Consider the following 24,098-nt stretch of genomic DNA (forward strand, 5'->3'; position numbering starts at 1 on the left):
TGTGCATAATTTGGCCACTTCAGTTTAATATTCTGTTTTGCAGACAGGGGAAATGTGAGTGGTGTCAACATGAAATATCCTGAAAGAGCCTGTATACCTACACAGGTGTTTTCACTTATTATGACTGATTAGACCTCCTCTCTTATTGAGGCTGGGTGGAGCTACGCTGGGAATCACATAAGGTCACTTAACTCAGCGTACCAATAGAACAAAGACACGAGTTGTCCTAACAGGTGCAGTAGGAGAATGTGGTGGGTGTCAATCAAGCGCAGTGTGTACAATCTCACACAGGCATAGGAGGATGGAGGATTAATCAGGAAAAATCTGTAAAACACCTGTGTGCCATAGGTGTGTATGGCCTTAATAAACATCCTTTCTAAGCAAATCTCAGTTTATCAATGTCTAGTGTGACTGATATTCTTTAAGGAGAGGCTATTGAGACAGGCAAAAAAGCAGAGCACCTTTAATAGAGCTCAGCTACACTGTATCATACTGATACAAAAGAGAGGAAATGAGACACAAAACAAATGGCAAGACTTACAATATGTACATTTATACACATGCAAGGGTAATGGGCTGTAAGTGATCTGTGGGTGGACAGCCATGAACAAAACATACATGGAGGAACTTATGAACTAAACAAATATGGTTACAGAGCACAGAATGTGACACAGGTCAAAACCTTAACATAGCTGCAGTCATCTCCATTATTCATTAACTACAGGGCTTTCATGTATAATTGCATGTATTTGCATGTAGTTAGCAGGTAATCCTTTCCCCACTTTTAGGCAGAGTCAACGGTGAAATACTTTTCAGTAAGGAGAGGAAGAGTTTGTTCAAATAAAGGTAATGAAAGAGGTATTTCACTGCACATAGACCCATGTAAGTGTATAGACCTATTTAGCTTAGATACTGTGTGTAGCCTTTAGGCATTATCAGGTTTAATACTGTAGCTGCATAGCATTGATGATACATTCATCCTCACACACACAGGTACTCTGCTGTACCAGTACGTAAACCATCCTCATCTACACAAGAGAGAAAACAGTTATACAGAGGAAGCCATTATAGAAGTCACTAATAATAAGTCAAACAAAGAAGGATTTGTTTTTATTCTGTTGGAATTCTAAGGAATGGTCTGCTTAAGAGAGGGTGGAGAGATGTTAGAACTTATTTGGCAAAATGTTTGATAAATCCATGTATAGGAACTTACCCAATGGCTACCACTCTACTAGATCAAACAATAGATGCACCCAACTTTGTAAAAAATATTTTGTTTTTTTGTGTTTATATGAAATTGTATCTGCATGTGTTGGATCTGCAGCCCACCTTCTCTTGTATTCAAGTTCCAAACTATCATTTTAGAGAGGAAGACCAAACCTGACGTCACGCCATCAGCGAGATGCAGTGGAAAAGGCAATACATGAGGTTTTTTTTTTTGCTTCCTGAAAAAATGCCTGATCCTATCATAACAATTATGATAACTTGGTAAATTATACATGCATTAATGTGCAATTCAACGAGCAAACACACAAAACTGTATGCGCAATAAACATTAGTAAAACCAACAATGTACAGTCTTTTTTTTTCAAATGTCCAAAATGTGTCCATTTATGTCATGGGCTTGAATTGAAAAATAATGTGCATTCTTGATTTATTTTTTTACAGAAATTAATCTCTATAGGTATTTTTTTGCATTGTTTTCTATGTAGCAGACAAGCACAGTCCATTCATAGCTAAGGGAAAAGAAAACCCCATTCAGCTCAATCAGTTAAGAGCTTTTTGTTGAATCAGAACCTCATACACTCCATCAAATCTTTCCACCTATATACAGTTACATACTATACACACCTAGTTTGTCTGCACAATGTGTTCAGCCGTGCAAGTGTGCCCGTGCTCTACCTGTGAACTCATTACATTCTAATCCCTGCCAAGGTACACAGTCATTAGAGTATATCAAATCTGCTGTTCTGGGCCAGGCACCTGGGATTGATCTATCAATCTATCATGCATTCCTTAATCCTCAAAAAGAAAATGAGTTGAGTTTTCAAATGAGCTGAATTCTTCTGCCTCGCTGGCAAATGGTGCAGTGGCCGTGATGAGGTTTTTAGCCTGAAAGGATAAGTAAAAACCAGCAGCAGAAAAAAAGAAGTCAGCTGTATTTCTACTGTATATGCAAGTCTGTATATGTGTAAGTGTTTTTAAGTAAAATCAGACTGATGCCGTTTTTATTTTTCCATCATTACCATCCATCCATCCATGTCTGCTGAGGACAGGAGTAAGGATACTATGCGTGATATGTATATAATATGAGTGTCTGTGTGAATGTATGTGGATCCTAGAGGGGCAGGGTTGGGTGGCAGATTCACAGAAGGAGCTGGCATCAGAACAGGGTCCACTGCAAGCACAGTGCAGCAAAGAGCAGTGCAAGGCTCCAGGGTCGTGCCCAGCTGGCAGACTCCGAGCCCCCTATCACCTTCACTGAGGGGGGCTTGGAAGGGTTCTCATGTGGGCTGTCACCTCCAGGCTGTCTCCCAATGGGCTTCACTTCACTGGAGGTTTCTGGATGTGCTGTGAAAAAACAGAAACACGGGAAATAAATGGTTTGGCTCATCATGGTAATCATGTTAATCTGCTTTTATATTCAGACTCTTTTAGGCTTGTAAAATTGTACATTAGAGGCTCCTCATCATCCAATCACTGATCCCATCACTCCATTCCAAGGGTTTTCAAAAACAATCACACATAAAAATGATGTATGATTATGTTTGAGTGAGTTCATATGTACACCAGAAGAAGCACAGCTGTGGCTGTTGAAGATAAAAGCAACCATAATTTACTTTGAAGAGTGGCTAAAAAAAAAAAAAAAAAAAAAAAAAAATGCATTTACAGTGCCACTGTGTTAATATTCAGCTACCAACTCACTTTTAAATACTTTTGTCTAAGTTACACAAAAAAAAAGCTGTGCCGCTATTTACTGGGTTTCTCCACACATACATCATGATGCAGGACTGACTTGGTGTCTAATCTCCAGCAGCAGATGATAGACAGCCCTCACTGTGCCATAACACTCAGTCAGAGATAAATCAGGGTGACGAGGGTAGGGAAGACATTAAGCACCCATTTAATCACAAGCCCCGCAAACACATATAAAGTTACACAAACAAACCCTTTGCTGATGCTGGTGAAATCGCAGCTTTCCTTAAAGAGGACTTCACTCATGTCTCCACCCCTCGCTGTTTTTCCAGTCTCCTTTAAACTTGATCCCTTCTATCCTCATACAGTATCATCGCCCTGGCACTGAACGTATCTCTCTCCTCTCGCTTCCCTCTGGGATGCGACAGGACGTTGGTGTCTCCAAAACTGAAGGGAAATTGATTCCATGTGCTCATTACCCGTTCTTCTTTTCACTGTTCTTCGTGTATCCCAGCCAGACCCAACTCAGCCCAGCAAAGTACACCACACACTCCCAGTTACCAATGAAATGCCAGTTAATCTGCACCACTAAGCCCTAACAAGTGTCATATACATTCAGTTTATAACCATAGGATAAAGGCTCTGCAAGCCTTGTGTGAGTGCATAGAGAGGGAAAGGGTGACAAGACTGTATTGTGATAGGGAGTAAGCTAGGTATAAGAGTACTGACAGTGCCAAAGCCCAGTGTCAAAATGTCTCTTTAAGTTGTCGCTGTCACAAAAATGGCCAAGTTTGCAAAGATGATTCCTACCACTGTGTGTTCAACTGATCTGTCTAGGATTCAGTTGTCTAATTAAATACAGTTACAGACTCCCCTGTGTGGGGACTTGACAGCCAGATGTGTGATAGGTTATGTGAAAATTCATAGCAGTCCACAAGAGTTTTGAATACCGAACTAAAATCACTCCTTCTGACATAAAAGAACAAAATGCATTGCTCTTTTAAGCTGCCGTTTAATTAAGAATGTTTCCTTTCACACCTGGCATGGTCAAATGTGTAAATCTAAGAATACATTGTTCTGTAGAACTGAGAATGCATATCAACCCATCCCTACTGTGCACTTGGGTTTGTATGTGTGCATGTGTATGCATGTGTAAATAGGGCTAGGCAGGGCTCTAGAGAGAGAAGTGTTTCCCGTGCCAGTCGTTTTTGTTGTTCTAGAAGACAATAGACAAAGACATCATTTATCCTAAATCAGATTGCTGTTATTGTTTCAATGGAAATGGGCTGCATCTCATCAGGGAGATGTCAGAAAACAGCAATTGAATGGGCCAACACAACACTAATACCACTCCACTGCAGGCTAACCAACTGGCTAATTATTGAAGCAGGTCCTAGTGCCAGAACAACCAATTACAGCATAAACAACAGTACTGCCAACTAGTTAAAGTGTATTTTTATATAAGGTAGGCATTTTGGAATGCATGGTATTGTAATGCTTTGTGATCTTTGAAATAAAATACAATTGGACACAATAAAATGAAGTTACAAGGCTGAGAGTCAATACCCATTAAACGAATCATCTAACCGGGCAAAGCCAAACTATGGGATTGCTTGGGAGGGGTATAAAAAATAAGACATGGAAGAAATGTTTGTGCAAATGATATAATGTCTCATTTCCTTTCAAATGCCTTTCAAAATTGCATCTGATGCAGCAAATTAATTTATAAATAAACCAAAGCTCACACTACTCTACACTACACATGCCCTAAAAGAGTATTCTGAGCTCATTACAGCAGGATGAGGCCCTGGAAAAGACCCAGAACACGTACAAGAGATTGTGTATCCCAACCAGAGAATGCTCCAGTGTCCAATGGGATGGAGGACATGGCTGGGGAAAAGAACATCTGAGCTGTTCTCATGTGCCGCTGTTGTGACCTGGACCCAAATAAGTGGCCACATTTTGATGGAAGGATCAATGTTGCAGTAGTACTGTGGTACATCAGTTTGAAATATTTTTTGCACTATGCAATATGTTTTATGGACAGATTTATACAATTTGTTTGAAGTCTTGAAAACAGACGAACATCTGTAATGTAAAGTGTTCCAAAACACAACAGAATTTTACAAAATCATCATTTTATATTGAAATGTAATAATGCATTGTGTCATATTTAGGTAAACACATACTACAGAAATTTTTATCATAACATTTTGAGCAATATCACCTACCACTAGTTAAAGATATATTAATTATTAAAGCAATAAAGTGGAACAGTAGAAGAGGTAGAACACTGAGGAGAAACAGCCTAAAAGCAAGCAACAACTTGAGGTACAAAGAAATGAAAAACCAGGAGGGCAGGAGGATAATGGAATGTGATGTTGTTGTTGTCATAATGAGACAATGTTAGCAGATAAGCTGTGCTTTATAAGCTGGCTCATGTGTAAATCCCCCAAATATGGCGGGGAAACGAAGGGAGAATGAGCAAGACAGAAAAACAGAGGGTGGGAGTGAAAGATGACGTGGAGGGTTAGAGGAGGAAAACAGTTAGTTTGTCTTTTAAGTATGAGGATGAAGATCTATCATCACTCGTGTCTAGGCAGATGGAATCAATCAAGTTCGGGCGAGCAGCAGTGAATGACATATGTTCCCCACCAGTAAAAGACAAATGTGATTTGATTGGTAAAAAGCTTTATAATAGGCAATGAACAGTGACAAAGACAAACAAAAACAGAGTGAAGGAAACCAGAGAAACAAATGGAACTGGAGCGCTGAGAGGTCCATACATGACCACAAATGAAACGAAATAAATATGTGTGCATTTTTGTGTGTGTGTGCCTTATACTAGAATAAGTAATGTGGTAGCTTTAATTTGTCAGTAAAGCCTGCAGTAGGCACGGTCATGGAGAGGAAGGGGATCGTGTCAGTTTGTCGTCCGAACATCCAACACCCAGATACAGTGTATAGCCATTGTGTTACCTTCATAACTACACACACACACTACAAGGAAGCAATGTAGCTCAACCCAAGGCTGTGGCTTGTTAAGGAGGGATGTTCTGTCTTCTGCCCACCTTGTTGACCTTGGTGTTGGCGAAGTGTGTGAGAAATGGTTCATAGTGTCCTTTGCCACTAATGCCTCTCCAGATGGGCAGCTTGTGTGTTTGAGAGGAGCCTCCATTTCCCACTGGCCAAGGGAGTAACAACAGCTGCTTCTAACAAGCCTGGCCGCAGCACTGAAGAAGAGGTGGACCTCGGGCCCTCGCCAAGAGGAAGGAGGGATGGGAGGGGACGGAGAGAGGAAGGGAGGAATAAGGGCTGGAAGGTGAGTGGGAGGAATAACAAACGCCTCTGCCATCATTTTGACCATGTCAGTTTTCTACTGCTACTCTCCTCCCTCTCTCTCGCTCCTTCTTTCTCCCTTCTCTTCTTTTCTTCAGGGTTTACCAGCATACGGCCACTGCCGCCACACAGATTAAATCCTCAAACCTATGCAAAGGGAAGAAGCGAACTGTTCTCAAACAATCCTCCCTCTGTCTTCAGCTGATAAGATTTAGTCTCTCCTCCTGAGCACGTCATACATGCTGCAGACAAGAATACACACACACACACACACACACACACACACACACACACACACACACACACTAACACACACACACACACACAGGCAGCTTGAATGCACATAACACACATGCACAAAAGCATACAGAGGAGCAGTACTGGGACGATAGGGCTACAAGTTTATTAAGGGACCAATGAGTTAGGCCAAAAAATTAAGATCCATATGTGCATGGCTGTGTGTGTGTGTGTGTGTGTGTGTGTGTGTGTGTGTGTGTGTGTGTGTGTGTGTGTGGCATGTTGTGCGACCCTGCATGTGGGCTTGGCTGAGCACAAGCTGCAGAGCTGTAATCCAGTGAGGAATGGTGCTACTGTATACTGGGGCTTAGCAAGTTGTCACACTATATGCTATCAAGATGACAAGGCAGCTTTTCTAGACTCAACTCTGACTTGCAGCCAGTACAGACATAGCTATGCATTATTATCAACTTAATAGTGATCATATTTTTCTAGTCTAAATTGTGTTGTAGCATCGCAGTGTAATTATAGTGTAACCTGTTGTTGTCCAGTGTAACTTAACCCCACAGAGTGGTTAAATGTGTGAATAGAAGACTTGTTTATCATGGGCTTTAAAGCAACTGTGGCAGTTTTTACTCTTATTATAAAGACGGTCAGAAGGTGGAAGTTTGATTTATGATACATGGAGAGAGTGTGGTGGAGGTGGGTGGAAGTCGGTAACTTCCCTCCTCCTCTCTTTCTCCTTCTCACCATCTTCTTCTCTCTTGGCTCACACCCCAGCTTTGACCTTGAGGGTCTTCGCCCTGCTAAGCGTTTGATAGGAGGCGGGGGTGGCGGTGGTGGTGGTTATAAAGCTGCTCATGGGCCTGGCTTTTGACAAGGCCACTGGACCTGCCTCGCGGCGATGTTTCATTAAGAGAGGTGACCTTTGACATATTTTTTTTACCACTCACACAGGCAGACACATAAAGGTAAGCATGCACACAGGCGCAAAGATTTACACACACTCATGGTGCACGCACACATGCAGACGGACATGGTGTTTGAAAATTAGTGAGATGATATGTGATTAGCCACCCTTCTCCACAGTGTGTGCTTGGTTCCAGCATAAGTTCCACACTTAGACTCAAAAAGTACAGTTTATCTATCTGTTCCCCTCCTGTGACATCTCTGCCCAGCAGAATTTGATTGACAAAGTTGATTTACTAGATCCATCCTTATTTGCTGTAAAACAAGATATTTATGCAATAGCCAATATGTCTTTGAAGCGTGGGCGCCAGCTTACCGTTTTTCAAATGCAGTGAAGTCAGTAAAAATGATTTGTACCATTAGTCTCTGTCATTAACAGGGACAGAGCATTTTCCTTTGATCCAACCTGATGTGTGACCTTTGCTAGATATCTGCTACCTGCCATCTATCCCTTTGAGAGAAAGAGGCTCTCTGTTTCCCAAGTGAAGAGAGACGCAGATGTGGTACAATGTTCCTCTACTCCCTTTTACTATAAGCACGTATTAAAAAGAAGCTTTATGATTTTAGATTTTACCCTAGTAAATTGTATACACTTATGCCACTTTGTATAGATAAGCTGGCCCCCATTTGGGGTTCAACAATATTATACAATACTGATACACAGAGGACTTAAACCACACACCCATTAAGCGACCGTTGTTACTCCTCGGTTGCAACATTACCATCATTTTCACACACCACAAAATTTGATTGCACATGCACACCAAGTATTATGTTGGTATCTTTTTATTCCTGGGTAAAGCTAGCATTACTGAGACACAGAGCTATCGGTCTGCCTCCGATCAGACCTCTGGACACCAATAAAAGACTGATGCTGCTCTTGGTGGCTATGGATCACGGGTGTCCTGACATTGTTTGGCCGAGCCGGAGAATGCTAAACCTCTCTAGGTCACTATGTTTTTAGGGGCTTCTCTTTCACTGTCTCATACACACATATATGCCTTCCCAAGCACTCACACAACATTTCCTTATCTCTTTTCACACACACTTTTCTTTCAAAGAGGGTAAGGTTAGAGGGTGGAAGGAAGGGGAGGATGCATTCACACAGTTCATTACTGGCCATCCATCTCTGTGCTGTTTTTGTCCACGACTCACTCTTTATGTGGTGCCATGTCAGGCAGGGCCTCTTCGCCCCATCTAACTAATCTCCCTATTCCCCATACACCCATGCACACACACACACACACACACACACACACACACACACACACACACACACACACACACACACACACACACACACACACACACACACTCACTTCTCTGGGAACTGTCCCTCTGGTTCACAGGCAACCTATACAGGGAATCCAGGACTGGTACAGGGTCTCTGGCAGGCCATTTAAGGGGCTAAAGGGCCAAAAATACTGGGGCATCAGTGGGGTACACATCTAAGCCTACAGCTAACCTAGCAACGGGCATAGCAGCCTGGCAACTCCAGAGCAGGGATCAGTGCAATGGAATCTGCCCAGTGCGTTTCTTGGCTGTACTAGACTATTAAGCTCCTTGGCAAGATTAAGATTTACACCCCTATGAACACACACAAACACATACACACAGAAACAAATGGGCAAAAGGGGCCCTGGGAGGACAGTGACCTCCACCAGTCAATGTGACAGATTCTCAAGATGGAGGGGAATCCTGAGGAGAAAACAGCCTCTATTGAAGACAGAAGTTAAAGGCTCAGTACAACTCCTCAATGTCTCACAGATGCAAACATACCACATTCCCCACCAGCAGCACACTGATTTTGGATCATACCAGTGTTCGGTCACACACACCACCACACCTGCGTGCACTCAAACACCAGATGCTTCATTGCATTGGCAGGTGTCAGGTTGTCCTTGTAGACAGACAAGCGTGAAGGAGGCAGAGATAAACTTCACATTCATATTCTTCTGCTCTCTCACTCTGATGCATGCATACACTTCATTGCCATCCATTATCGCTGAGAGGAAGTGCACATCAGGTAGCACTCAAGAGATACTGTCACCGTGTGTGTCTCCTGACATAACATTTCACACATGAATCCCTCCCCCTGCCCACCGGAATCAGCCGAGCAGAGCAGAAATCTCAAGTTGCATCCTTTCACCTGTTCTGACACTGTTTCTATCTTAATGATTTTGCGTGTCATCTTGCCTCGAGTATCGAGAATCCAATGACACACTCAATCTTTTTATAGTGTTGCTGTTGATGTTCAAGTGCAGTGAGGCTATAAGGGAAAAGAGGTTTTACTGTTAATGTTAAGGCGCTAACTGCTCAGTGACGCCAAGAAGCAGCAGCAGTGCTCACACAGAAGTAAAATACAGAGAATAGAATGCAGCCTTGTGTTGCTCCATGTGACCAGCCTCCTCTGAATTAAACTGATCTAAGTGATACATGCCTTTTCAACTTCAAAGTCTTTTCAGAAATCTGTGTGGGTTAGAAGAAAAAAAAAAGTTGTGCTGTGATGTTATAAATGTTTGATTTTGTGGGGGTGAGTCAAATACTTTGATGTAAACTCTTGGTTGCATAACTGACTGCAGTTTTAGAATCAAATTAGAACGGTGCACTAAGTACACTGTCAGTGGCCGTTCCTATCTGATCTGTAATCAGCAGAAGCAGTGAGAGGTCAGCCCCCTCCCAGCCCTCAGGCCTGACAGTCTGTTCTAGGTTCAGCTCTAATTGCCACATCAATTATGGATAAGGGAGAACGGCTTGGTCGCTCTCACCGCTGGTCAATAGGATAGGCCTTTAATGAAGTGTCTTGCATCCCTTTGATGCATACACATATATAAAACTCGCACTGCAGGTAGTCAATACAATAATGGGCTCATTGCTACCAACCTCCATTATCTGACCTCTCATGCAATGCTAATGCACCTATGCCATCTAAAACAGATACAATGATTGGGGTTTTACTTTAAAACAAAAGTTCAAGTCTTTTGAGTTTGAGATAGAGTACCTGTCTCAATGGGAAAATTCCACCCCAAGTGCTCCATGCTTTCCCTCCTTCTCCCCTCACCTAGTCTGTATTTCCCCCTGCATACCAGGCTGAGCTGAGACAAAGAGGATCAGGCTCATCCCTGCTTATCCTTCTACTGTATTTTTCAATATCAATGGAATGTCTGCCTTTATTTGCTCAGTGCTGTGTTACAGCAGGAATGTCAGTTTCTGTATTAGTAGCCAGGGCTGGGCTCCAGGCGAGTCAAGACAATCAAGGGGGTCACTCACGCAACAACCCCCTGCCCTACCATTCAATCCCTATCCCAACCCCAGCAGAGAAGCCTGGGTACAAGCATTAATAAAGCAGCCCAAATAAACCGGGGCCACCACTAAGTTGTCTCAGCTGCACATTAGGTCTGCCTGTTAATGTGTATAGTCAGCAACAAAATACTTCAACAAATTCATTAAGAACTGATTAAATCTGGTCCCAATGATGAAAAAGCTTAAATGTTTAATCTAAGGCTGACTGGGGCTGATGTGGAGGTTGATGTGCAAGGGTGTTTTGCAGTCATATCTACTGAATTTGCAGCTTTCAATAAAGAACACTTTATGAGTCTGAACACCATCTTTAACCATCTTTAAAATGCCATTTACTGCTTGGAAACCCACACATGTTGTAAGTATTTCTTGTTATATTACCAAATAACAGTTACTTCAGTAGTAATGTAGTTAAAGCTTTTATGTGGCTATGGTATCAGAGCACTGAGACACTAGCATTCCTTGTTGCTCTGCTATAAACTTCATAGCAACCATACGAAGTGCTAAATTGTACGTATCATTTTTGCTAACTTCAGAGGTAGCAACTCCCAACACTTCCTTAGTTTACAACCTGTTGCCACGCCAGAGATTCTTGGTGTTTCCCAATCAGGGTCCCAAAGGTGTGCTGGAGAGGCTCAGTCATAAAGGCCTCGCTGATACTGCTTCGAAAGGAAATGATGATGCTGGCTAATGAGAACCATTCTCCTCTGATGACCGCACGCCTAGGGAGCCCTTCAAGCTAAATCACTCTCAAAGTGCCATAAAAACCACAGGGCAGAATATGCCAAGCTAGGTAAAAAAGGAGACCACTGAAAGGAAAGGTGGAAGATGGTATAAAGGGGGAAAGATGGGGGCAGCAGGAAATGGGAGACAGTTGATCACAAATGCTGATGTGTACAATAAAAAAATGTGTCATACAGTGATTATAATAAAACTGAATATGTTCGGTAGTTTAAGTTCTATCAAATGATTTGAGCACATATTTGTCTAAAGGATTATACCTCTGATTGTTTTGTTTGAAAGTCCTTTCCAATATTAATTTCATAGGGAATGATGATGATATCATTTCTCAGAATTGTTCATAGATTTTGTGAAAACAAGTACTGAGAAAATTATGCAATGTTGGACAGATAGAACAAATATGAAGATGACTCGGCATATCAGAGTGAAAAAGTGAATCACTCCTCCCACATCCATCCGCAAACCAGACCATCTTCCTGCCTAGCTAAAGCCATCTCTGATCCTCTTGTTCCTTCTTCTCCAACCCTACTCTGCCCTGCGGAGCTCTCTCTTAGCCCCTTGAGCTCCAGATGAAAGGCTAAGGGAAATGGCAGTCCTACTGATAATATCCGCATCGGGACACAGCCACCACATCTGCTGGCCAGGCGGCCTCTATGCACGCCAGTCCTCGGGACCTAGTATGGGAAGATCAAGGGGTGGATTGGTTCTACCCAGTCTAGAAGAGAATACAAGCACCAAATCCCCAACCCACCCTTCTAACCCCCCTCTCTCACGGTAGATTGAATAATAGGTTTGGATGTTGCAATCATCTTTACTGAACTTCAGGCCTCGACATTTTATTTTAATGTTAGCGATACTTCCATGCCTGTTATCTCTTGTCCTGTAACATCACATCATATAGCTCTATGGTATTACCCCTCCATTGTTTTAACTCTTAACTACTACCTCTGACCTTGGGACCTCTCTCAGACCCCGACATGCAGCACTTCGCACTTAATAACCACACTTTTTTCCATCTTGCAAGTTTTTTAAACATGAAAGACAGGTGTGTGCTGGGTCCAGGGTAACAGCAGGCTGTAGTGGACTTGGGGCCGATCCAGGGTAATCCTGCTAACACTGGTGCATGTTGGCCATATCCTGCCCAGGCAGCCGTTCATTTTAGGAATGTGCTTTTCCTGCCACGACGAACAGCTGCCGCACACCTTTATGGCCTTAGAGGCTTTGGAGAGTTCTCTCTATGCCTTTGACATTCAGGTACAAACACACCAGCAACCAAAGAACACTGTGAGGCTGATATGTCAAAGCTGAATCACTGTATCAAGGCCAGGATCAAGGTCAGTATCTATACGATACCATACAGTCTTTTGAACCTTCAAGTGGTAGAAACGAAATACAGAACAGAAGTGCCTTACACAGCTACACAAAATCTAAACTGCATATTACAGTGGACATTGATAGATGGGGAGTGCAGATTTTGCTCTGGTGTCCTTCAGCCTTAAATTCAAAATCTGCTGATTGGAGCCTTCTCGTGCCATACAGGCCCAGCTCTCCCTGTCTTTGAATGTGTGTGTGCCTGTGTGGAGTCAAATTCACAACTTATTCTATACTCTATTTTCTTAGGAAAAGAATGTTTCACAAAATTAGCAGCTGTGGATTTGAAATAGTGTTCAGAGTTTACCTCCCTTGGGCCAGGTTTACACACTGACATACACACACACAGCCAGCTGTTTCCTTCTGTATGAGGGTATGCAAGGAGAGACAAAAAAAGTTAATATATTTGTCCTTCTGTCCAAGAATAACTAAAATCCACTCTTAAATCTCTCCATCTTGTCATATTTAAATAATTATGTTCTTTGACAGCAAAAGCAAAACAATCATTGCCAATGGCTTCATGCTAATAGACAGGTTTAGCCACCGAAGTGCAGAGTGTGTGAGCAATGCCGGGGGTGTCTTCACTTTCTTGATGAGCTCACCAGTGTTCCAGACAGATGGTGTTTGTTACCAAAAGAGAATTGTACTTTCATGGCTGTACAATTCACACGTTTGCACAGCACATCCCTCTGGCTCAATCACAGGAAGTGTTTATCCATGCATTTACTTCTCCTCCTCTGAGATGGATAACCTGCTTTCTCCTCCTTTTTGTTTTTATCACTTCTCACACCTTTGTCAGGCAGATTGCAGCAGCAACAGCAAAACAAACAACACTATACTGCAGTCAGATTCAAAGGTGTAGCAGTGGGAAAGTTTTTGGTTTTAAATCTCCCACGTTCCATCCTAAACTCCTACAAGATTTCATAAAAGCTAAACTTTTATTGTATATTCTCCTGCACTTTCAATATCAGAAAAAATAACATATCTTCTCCTCATCTTCTTTATTAACAGGCTTTCTTCCAAATCTGCACAAAAGGACAAAGGAGAAAAGTCTGCCCCTACCCTGCCAGAGACTCAGACAAGCCTCCTAAACTAAACTCCCAAACTCACAGACAGACAAATAAAGTACTGTTCCACCTTTTGATGCACAGACATTTAGAGTCTCCTCTCTCTTCCTAATGGAGAAATAGTGGTCTAATGTGCCACAGTGGGTCTTTTAGAGATTAATACGTTAATGAGCTAGCTACAAATGAATAGCTCCTTTGGAAGGAGCAGCCATAAGCGTTCCCGGGCTAATACAGTTAATAAGCCATAGTCACGCCACAAAATGTACCACAGAAGAGGCTCTCATAGCTGCAGGGGAGAGGGATGATATGGTTCATTAAAGATTCACTGATTTATTCTCCTGTTAGTGGCTGTGGCCATGGCAGCTCGTACATGACCAGGCCTTGTTTAGTTGGCACACACTTGCATGTCTCCAGGCAAGAGGGGGAGGATCTGAAGATCAAACAGGCATGACATCATGCAATCCGACTTTTCTTTAGTGGTAGAGAGCTAATTGGAGTATGTGAAAAGAATGTAACTTTTCCAGCTTTTGTCTGTAGTTTCTTTTGCATATTTGTAATCCTTTACTTAGAACTTAGTCAAATAGTAACACTGTGCTACATTCATAGCTCACTTTTTATATGGTTCCCTATAATCATTTAGTTTTCACAATCACTGCTCTTACGTATGTACTGTATGTATGAAGCATTTGCATCTGCATTCTTAAACATACCTTCACTATGCAGGGGGCTGTATAAATGCATCTTATCTCATTAGTAAGACTTGCAGCAGTTCCATCATATCTGAGTGATGATAGAGACAGTGAGTCTGTTCTCTGCAGATTAGTGCTGTTCATTAACTTGGTGATGAAGTCTCTCTTAGCAGAACAGTAGGTGGTCATGCCCCCTTTTAACACGGAACTTGGGAGCTCTGCCACAGCTACACAGAGGCAAACAAATGCACAGACAGATGGAAGGTAAAATATGCCTCCTACCACTATAATGCATTACAACCTCATTCAACTAAGGACTTCCTTTAAAGGTCCAGTGTGTGATATTTAAGAGGCTCTGTTGGCAGAAATGGATAATAATATTCATAGGTATGTATTCAGTAGTGTATAATCAACTGAATATAAGAGACATTTTGTTTTTGTTACCTAAGAATAAGTCTTTTATATCTACAAACACAGAGGGTCACCTTCTATGGAATCTGCCATGTTGAACCACCATGTTTCTAAAGTAACCCAAAAGGGCAATTCAATAAAACTTTAACGAATATTTGTGAAGTCATAAGAGAATAAAACAAAATATATAGATATATGTAAATCCAAACAAGTCAATATTGCATTAACACGCCAATTTTAAGACCTCACTTGATGATTTGTGAGGCAGATGGAATAAAACAAAAATCAAGAGGCATATAAATACCATGTAAAAATATAATGAGAAAGTCTTATCTAATCATTATGGAAAACTCTAGACCCCAAAACTGGTCACTTCAAAGAGCTTGACAGGGGAGTGTGTGAGAACAACACATGACTGAAAAACAGAATTAAAGAATGCCTATTACCATAGCTGTTATCCACCTGAAAGCTTCAGAAATTGCCAAATAGCAGAACATATCCACAGCTGACTTCAAAGACAGGCTTGGCTGGCGTAAATGGATGATGTGCCAAAAATGGACTGTCCATGCGTCACTGGACAACATGTTGCCCAGCTCTTGGCATCAGTCTCCAGAGAAGAGAATAACTGTCTTATAGTCAGAGTTGTCTTATAATAGGGCCAGTGCTGTAATTTGCTTTGACAGATACCAATAGGCCAGTCACCTTTCCAAGCAGCATTATTGTGTTACTGGATGACTAATATTCTTTTGAAACCTAAGGGACAGTTGCACAGGCAACAGGGCTCACCATGATATGGATTTATACTTTGAACACAGACTAATGGGTTTTGTTCTGTAAATCTCAGACAGTGGTTTTGATTGATTATCCCCTGCAGTTGGGACACTGCTGCTGCTGTCACAGCTCTAAGAAAGGGTGGCATGTTTTATCCACATCACAACAAGGAGCAGGGCAGAGAGGACCTGTCCAGGGCTGGTTGTACTGGAACTGGGAATGTAATGGCTATTGATTAGTTTATCAGCTGTACTGTTGTGTGGATAGCCTTAGGTAAGACTATACCAGTAGGTAAGCTATGATGATAGCACACTAAGCCACACTGGCTGTCACCTGTTATATGCTGACTTAGAGCCCTTATGCCTTGTGAGTATAATTTTGTACATATGAGAAAGAGATGAAAGGTTTGTTGGTATTTGAAAAAACTTTTGAATTCCTTTTGTATCCTTTGAAAGGATATTTTGGGGGCATTTATGCCTTTATTGTTATAGCAGAGAGTGGACAGGTGAGAGAAAATAAAGGGAAACAGTGGAGGGATGACATTACTTGCAACAAAGGTCCTAGGGTAAATATGAAATGTGTTCATTGTGATTCTTAAACTCTAGGTCACCAGGACCCCCCCCCCCCCATGTCTGTTGTATTTATTTGGTTACATTTATTTGCTAATACATGTGGTTGTGCAAAATACACCTTTGTGCATTTGTATTGGAAACATAAACATGGCACGTGTTACATATGAAAAGACTGCTTATTCAGCATCTGGCATTTCTGCAGTCTTGCAAAAGATTTGGGGAAGCCCAAAAAGACTATACTTACTCCAGTGATGATCTTATCACGGGGCTTGTATTCATTGTGTTTGTCTGTCTGCTTGCTTGAATGTCTCAGCTTATCTCCTGACGGCCTATTTACTAGCCACATGAAAAAGACATTTTTTATACTTCACCTGGCCCCTGCTGCTATTATGTGCATGGATGAGTGCATATTTGCTCCTCCGTATTTCTCTCTCCTCCCTCAGTGCCAGTAAGACAATGCTTCACACTAGACTCCTTTGTTTAACTGTGTAGGTGGAAAAAACCAACATGATAATTAGGGTTGGTTAACAAGAAGCTTCTGCAGGAGATCAAATGATTCTCATCCAACACAAGCCCTAACACCTCTCACTGCCTTGTGTGTGTATATGTATATGTGTGTGTTTCTGTGTGTGCCCACTGGATTAAAAATATCTGAAGAACCTCATATGCCTCCACCTTTGCTCTAACCTCAAGACACAGTAGGTAAGGATGTTAAAGTGTGTTTGAAAGTGAATTTCTCTTGCCATGTAGGAGGTGAATGAAAGAGTGACTTTGTGGCAATCCTTAGAAAACAATTCAAGACTCACTGAGCTAGAGAAAAGAGAGGAAGGACGCTGCCTTGTCAGCAGCTGATCTGTCCTTGGTTCTAAACTGCACAAAGTCATCTGATTAAAGGCACAATTAAAAATATAACAGTGATATTGTAAATCATCACAAGATTGATGAATAAGAGGTGATAAAAAAAGAAGTAAGGGTCCTATATGTAAGAAGTGAAGGAAACTTGCACAAGATTAGGGCTCATTACTTTTGCCAACAATATTGCAATTGGCAAAGGGAAAAGGAACAGAGGGAAGGGGATTTGTGTGTGTGTGTGTGGAGGTGGGGATGTATTACTTACAGTTATGGCCTGGCCCGTCTCCTGAGGCTTGACATCCATCTTCATCATCACAGTCTGTGGTGCTGCCCTCCTCTCTTTCACCACTGCCCAGCTCATCCCAGGCCTCCATCTGGCCCAGTTTTGGAAACCTCTCCTGGGTCTCCTGAACCACAAACAAAGTAATATAAGGTTTATTACACACTGGTTTATGTATAATAGTCATTTTACTTTATCATCTTTACCCCCCCTTACCCTGTAGACGAAACCTTATAGGAAATGAAAAACTCAGTAATGGACTGGAAAGCAAACCTGATTCTCAAATTTATCACATATAAGCTAAGCCTCTACTATATAAGTAGAGTCTTTGTAAAACACATTTCAATTCTACATGAAACACTCTAAAATACATTTGCGTAGCAAGTTATAGATCTTGCAATCAGTAAGTGGTATAATGTTTCCCAGTGGAATACTGGTGGTTCTATGTTCCTTCTCTAGCTCTATAACAATACGAATTCCTGTAAATGTCAGCAAAGGCTCAATAGATGATACATAGCATCCTGTGGAAACAGAAGAGCATTGTGGGTGGTGTAAAGTGAGGGCCCTGGGTGGTAAAATGACGTGTTTCATTTAATTACAACCACATTTTAAGAGGATCATTGATTACAGGGTTGAGAAAGTAACCCCCAATACAAAAGGTAGTTTTATAACTTTGTACAATTCCCTTCAGACAGCAAAGTTTAAATTTTTTGGATGAAGTTAAATTTACTTTTCCATTGCTAATGTCTACAGGAAACCAAATATATTACCCAATACTGTAACATTAGTCAATTTTTAGGTGCATGATTTATTCGTATGGCAATTAGAACATCAAACATCTGCAAATATCTAATGACATCTGTTTATTTCCCCACAGTACAGCATCATTCATACACTGTAAGCTTTTCATATAGCACACATTCATTTGTTAGATTATGAATCTTTCTGTCACAACTGATTGAAGATTGCTTCATTGATCGATAAAGTAGATCATCTATATTTTCACTACACTCTTGCATCTAATTGTAATCGACACCGGGACCTATAGAACCCATATCACGCCCCACTATAATCACAGTTCTCCATGAAAACTTTCTCAGCCCGGAGCGTGAAATACTACTCTTTATGATGTTCCTCCCTCTCAGCATGAGGCCAACTAATTGGACCTCCTGCTGGCTCTTCCTGCTGTCCACCATCATGAAGGTGGTCTTTGTTCCATCACACCATGTCTGACAAGAAGCTCTCCTGACACAACAACAAATGATCCTTTGGAGTACGGGGCTAAGAAAGTCACCTGAATACCAGATTTGTAGAACATGTGGAGCTATAGACATACACACAGTTCGCTTATTTTGACGGGCGCGCGCACACATAACACACACACACACACACACACACACACACACACACACACACACACACACACACACACACTACTAAACATTCATGAGAAAGCTGACAAGATCAATCCTGGTACACAGCTGACCTTCATATGGAGAGAACAACCACTAAAGCCATGTTGAGAGGTGTGTGTGTGGGGGGCGGGATGGGTGTGGGGCTTGGGGTGCTGAGGGATGACTAATATCCTTGCCATTGACACCAGACTCTGACTCTGTCACTCAACACACCTGACAGCAAAGGTGACCTTTAACCAGTTGTCTCCTAAGCCTTCAACACTCCAAAAGAAATGAAAGCAGACAGGATTATATATACTGTTTACAATGCAGAGCTAAATGTAAGGTACAATCCTGAAACAACACTTGGAGTCTACGGCGTGCTTGCAGTAGCAATGTTAAAATGCTGATGTTTAGCAGATATAATGTTTAGCGTCTTAGCATGCTCACATTTCCTAATTAGCACTATAAACACAAAGCTCAGTTAAGGCTGATGGGAATGTGATTAGTATTGGACACAGCACTAAATTAAAAGCCAGAGGAGCACCAAAATCATGGGGATACGTCATCTGAGGACCTTAAATGTATGTGCCAAATGTCATGGCAATCCATCCAAAAGTTGTCAAGACATTTCACACAAAACCAGAAATATCAAATTCTTGGTGGTACTAAAGGAAGAGTCAGGGGATCACCAAAGCCATGAGGTCTTCTCTAAATATTTCTCATGAATATGTATACAAACGTTCATGGCGATTCATTCAGTCGTTATCTCAGTCTAGACATTTCTAACTTAGAAATTATATAGAAGAGTAGATGCCCAGACAGTCAAGGTCTAAAACATCCAAGTAGGAATGAAGAGGCAAGTAATGGGAAACCTACACAAAACTTAGCTGATGTTTTTGTATAAATATTTGATTGTTAGCACTAATTCTACAGCAGCTTAATTGGTGTCAAAGTAGTGAGTAGTAATAATCACAAGGGGAGAGTGGAAAAGGATGAGAATGTTCCTGCTCCGAGCAGGTACTTTTGATATTGTAAATCACTGCATCTTTCAGGTATCCTATTTTTACTTCATGTAAATGCACCCTCTCTCACACCGGCCTGAGTGAGTGAAACAAATGCTACTGTACAGTGAAATGAGAACACAAGGCCAAGCTTCATGAAACTCGAGTGGGCCCTTTAGTGAAAGCAGGTAAAACATATCACTTATGCTCATTGCAAAAGCCACTGACAATAGCGGGGTGGCTCAGTTTTCACAGATGGACAGAGACAGTACAAGAGGATTTCTTAAAAAAAAAAATATGAACAATATTGCACACTTGTCACAGCATTTTATGGTTATGTATTGGCTCACATTACATACAACCTGTTGACAGGCTCTTTGTGTGTCCTGTACTCGTTTCGCCTGTTTTGAGGCTGCAATGTGATATTCTATTAGAAGAAGGAGAAACTTTGTTTGGACTCATATATCATGTACTGTGTGGTACTGGTTGTTTTCATTACACGTTTAGGAAAAACTATTCTGTTGCTGTGAATTACAGGAAAAAGTTTAAAAACTATTAGTGCATAACAAAGTAAGCTATAATTTAAGTATCTATCCTGCATCAATACTGCATCAATCCAAATAGTTTAGCAGAAACCTGCAAGGGTAAGATAATGGAAGATAGAAAGCTAGAGAGAGAAAACATCTCACTTGATTCTGGACAGCAACCGTGATAAACCCATTAACATTTTTCTGTGTAAAGCAACTGAATAAATTCAATGCACATTCCACGAGCTTATGAGGAAATGCTCTGCTGAACAGCAGAGTGCTGTGTACCAACACCATCCAGATAACCGTTTGGGTATTAAGCTAATAACCATGCCGTTCAGGGGACGTTTAACACAATGCTGCTTGGCCCAGCTGTCCTTAAAGCATGTTAATTAGGGAAGGAATCAATTAAGGGGCTGTCGCTGTGGAAACCACAGTTGGGCCGTTGTAGAATCGTTGGTTGGCTGCCGTCCAATGCAGTTTGTTGGTTTGTTTGGACTCTGTCAGGACTGCAAAACTGCCATTAAATTCAGTTCTTTCTGTTCAAATTTCAACTCTACTGTGGGTAATTTCAAAAGTAACACGCACGGAATGCAATTGTGGTATTCCAACAACATGGTGAAGAAGCAAATTTCTAATTTGCCCTGGGAGCGAAAGAGGGAGTGATATACAATATTCCAATATGAGTTCTTAAGGACTGTTGAATGCAAAATATGCAGTGAATAGTCTCTCTCTCTCCCTATCTGCTTTCTGATAGAAAAATACTGTTGCTGCACTAAGGACCAGCTCTGGGTTTCAATGAGTGTCTTAAGCCGTTTCTCAAATTGGCTTTTTTGTTCAGTTTTCCATCTTCTTCAGAGAAGCAGTCATCACGTCAGGGGAGAGTTCATATATATTATATGCTAAGCTGTGTAAGTTAATCACAAATACAAATAATAATGCAACTATGAAAAACAATATTTCCTAGCAACAAATGACTCAGAACCGATACATGAATACTATAATAACACAACAAAAGGTGGTCTATATATGCCATCCGAAACAACAACCTTTCAAAGGCTCTTCATCCTGATCTGTCACACTGTACTGCATGGTAAATGTGAACAAGTGGGCAGAATATTTCAATAGCAGCAGCCTTTATGAAATGTACAAAGAAGAAATGTAACCCTAGAGGAAGAAATGTCTTTGTTCTCACTTGACTCGGCCTTCTCTCTATGACATGCAAAACAATGCAGAATATCACTATACTATTGGACTAGATGGAGTTTTGCTGTTTCAGAAAAGCTTATTAATAGTGAGTACAGACACTGAAATAATAATAAAACATTGGAGCTTTTAAAGGTTAGAATTTAAGGTCATATAGCAATTTCCCTACTTTTATTACTGCGATTGTATGTTCCTTAAAATATGATGTGCATAAGAAAACTGGTGAATTTTAATTTATCAGTCTAGTCAACTTCTTCCAGAATTATTTTCATTGTTATATAGGTCCTGTTGCTGAGTGTAGCTGAGAATATTGAGAAAACAATTAACAAATAGCTACAGCAACCTGTTTTAACATATATGTTTTCCTGTTTCAGTATCATTGGCAGGTTTAAAGTTAATCCACTTCTCTTCAGTGCTGAGGGTCCGACACAAAAATCTGAAATTTTAGATCATTTGATTATTTCCTCAGGAAGTTATAGAGGAAATGGATTTTCCTTTGATACCCACTAACAATATGATGACTGGATGAAGTTGAGAGGGATGTGAAACTGGAACAATCAGTTCAAGTGTCAACTTCAGATCAACATGTAAGATTTGCAAATGCACCCGCCAAGTAAAACAGATAGTGACAGGTTGACGACGAATGAAAAAGAGACAGACAGACAGAAAGGGGGAGAGACTGAGGAAGACTGAGCCTGTAGTTGTGTAAGCAGGTGAGGGCGCTGAGGGCGGAGGGGTTGAAAAAAACAAGATGCCAGCCTCTAAACCCAGGGCTTGCCTTGAAATTACCCTGACATCCGAAGACAAATCAGGTATTCCCATAAGGCTTTGAATAAAATCCCAAATCATGAAATATTTTTTAGTTCTCCTCTCAGCCTGCCAACTCATTCTCCTCTCTTTCTTTTCAAAAGCATTCTTCAGTCAGAGGGTGATGGGGCATGTTTGAGAGCATCAAGGGCTGAATTCCTGCATGTATTTGACTGCATCCTAGTCACACTAAAATCTGTACTGCCAGGAGTAATCAATCAGGAGTTTGGAAGAAAGACAACCCTGAAAAAGAATGTGTGTGTGTGTTTGTGTGTGGTTTAAGGCTACTGTGAACACAAGTTCCAGTTTTATGTGGAAAGAGAAAATCTGATTATGATGTAAAAATGTGAACATGTGCACAAGAAATGGGATATGAATACTGCAACTGTCGCAGTAATTGTGTAAGAGGGTTTCTGTGTGTGTGTGTGTGTGTGTGTGTGTGTGTGTGTGTGTGTGTGTGTGTGTGTGCACACATGTCTGTGCATGTGTAATAAGTAGGATACTGCTGTCAAACTAGTGAACCAAGATCTTAAGTCATAACCTTTGTATGCCCACTTTAAGACATGTGCTCTTTTTCTTCCCTGACAGTTTGAAACAGTATCACCTCATTGAGGGCAGTCGTGGCAAAAACTGCATATGTGGACAGAGAAAGGGAGAATGGAAGGAAAACCTGGAGGAGACTGTAGGAAAAAGTGACAGCGGTAATCTCTAAAATCTGCAAAAGTCCTCCTAACTTTTAAATTAAAATTCTCTCCTGTACAGGCTCATAATGCTTTTGTGTAAAAACAAACATCAGCTAAGAGACAGAATACATGTGTACTGTATCTATGTGTGTGTGTGTGTGTGTGTGTGTGTGTGTGTGTGTGTGTGTGTGTGTGTGTGTGTGTATACGTCCCTGGATCTAGAGGGAGTATCTGCAATTCTCTCTACACCTCACATCAACAGACAAATGAAGCCTTCTAGGAAGAGTGTCAGGCTGCAGACAAACGGAACTGTTGATAGCTGCACTGCTCAGCCATCCATAGCTGCTGATTCTGGAGCAGATATGATGTATTGTTTGTGTGGATTAATGATGCCTGTTATGGCCAACCAGTTTCCTGACAGTTCTTAATTAATAAAGATCCTTTGACTGGCAGATTAAGCAAAGTTCTGAACTGGACAGCAATGGTAGCTGTCAGAGTCTTTACTTAAGCAAAAGCCTGCATTGCCATCCACAACATGGAAAGTGAAATTCAAAAGTGAATTTCAAATCAAAGGCATAACAACACTGTGAGCCAAGTACTTTTCTGCTGTTGTCCTTTTCCATGGTTAAAGATGAGGCCAATAAAAACCCTTTATCCAAAGATGACAAACAGATCTTTTGCCTTGTTGACTTTTAGATGTGAAACCCATATCACTCTGGAGACTGAAGGTTTAACTGTCAATAGATCGCTGACCACCACCTCACATAAAAACATACAAACTACATGTAGTTAGACTATAAAGACAAGGCAAAATAAAATAAATGAAAAAGTCTATTATCATATGAGTGGGCACACTTACTGACCACACGCACCTCTGCCAAGGCCACACAAACCTCCACTATGTTATTTGATGATAAAAAAAGTTTTATATTTCGGCATCTGGATCTGCATCAATGTACAAA

At 41.2% G+C, this 24,098-nt stretch overlaps 1 protein-coding gene across 2 annotated transcripts in view; it reads right to left on the minus strand.

Moving 5' to 3' along the window:
• The window catches only part of gpc5c (glypican 5c), a 95,102-nt gene continuing 71,004 nt past the window's right edge, over nucleotides 1–24,098 (minus strand). For both annotated transcript variants that reach the window (XM_051404552.1, XM_051404541.1), the window contains 2 exons: nucleotides 17,501–17,642; nucleotides 1–2,571 (listed from right to left, as the gene is read on the minus strand). In XM_051404552.1, coding sequence (XP_051260512.1) covers nucleotides 2,384–2,571; nucleotides 17,501–17,642 — 330 coding nt within the window. In that variant the 3' untranslated portion in view covers nucleotides 1–2,383. The remainder of the gene's footprint in view (nucleotides 2,572–17,500; nucleotides 17,643–24,098) is intronic.

This window comes from Dicentrarchus labrax, unplaced genomic scaffold, assembly GCF_905237075.1.
Source record: "Dicentrarchus labrax unplaced genomic scaffold, dlabrax2021, whole genome shotgun sequence".
Taxonomy (NCBI): domain Eukaryota; kingdom Metazoa; phylum Chordata; class Actinopteri; family Moronidae; genus Dicentrarchus; species Dicentrarchus labrax.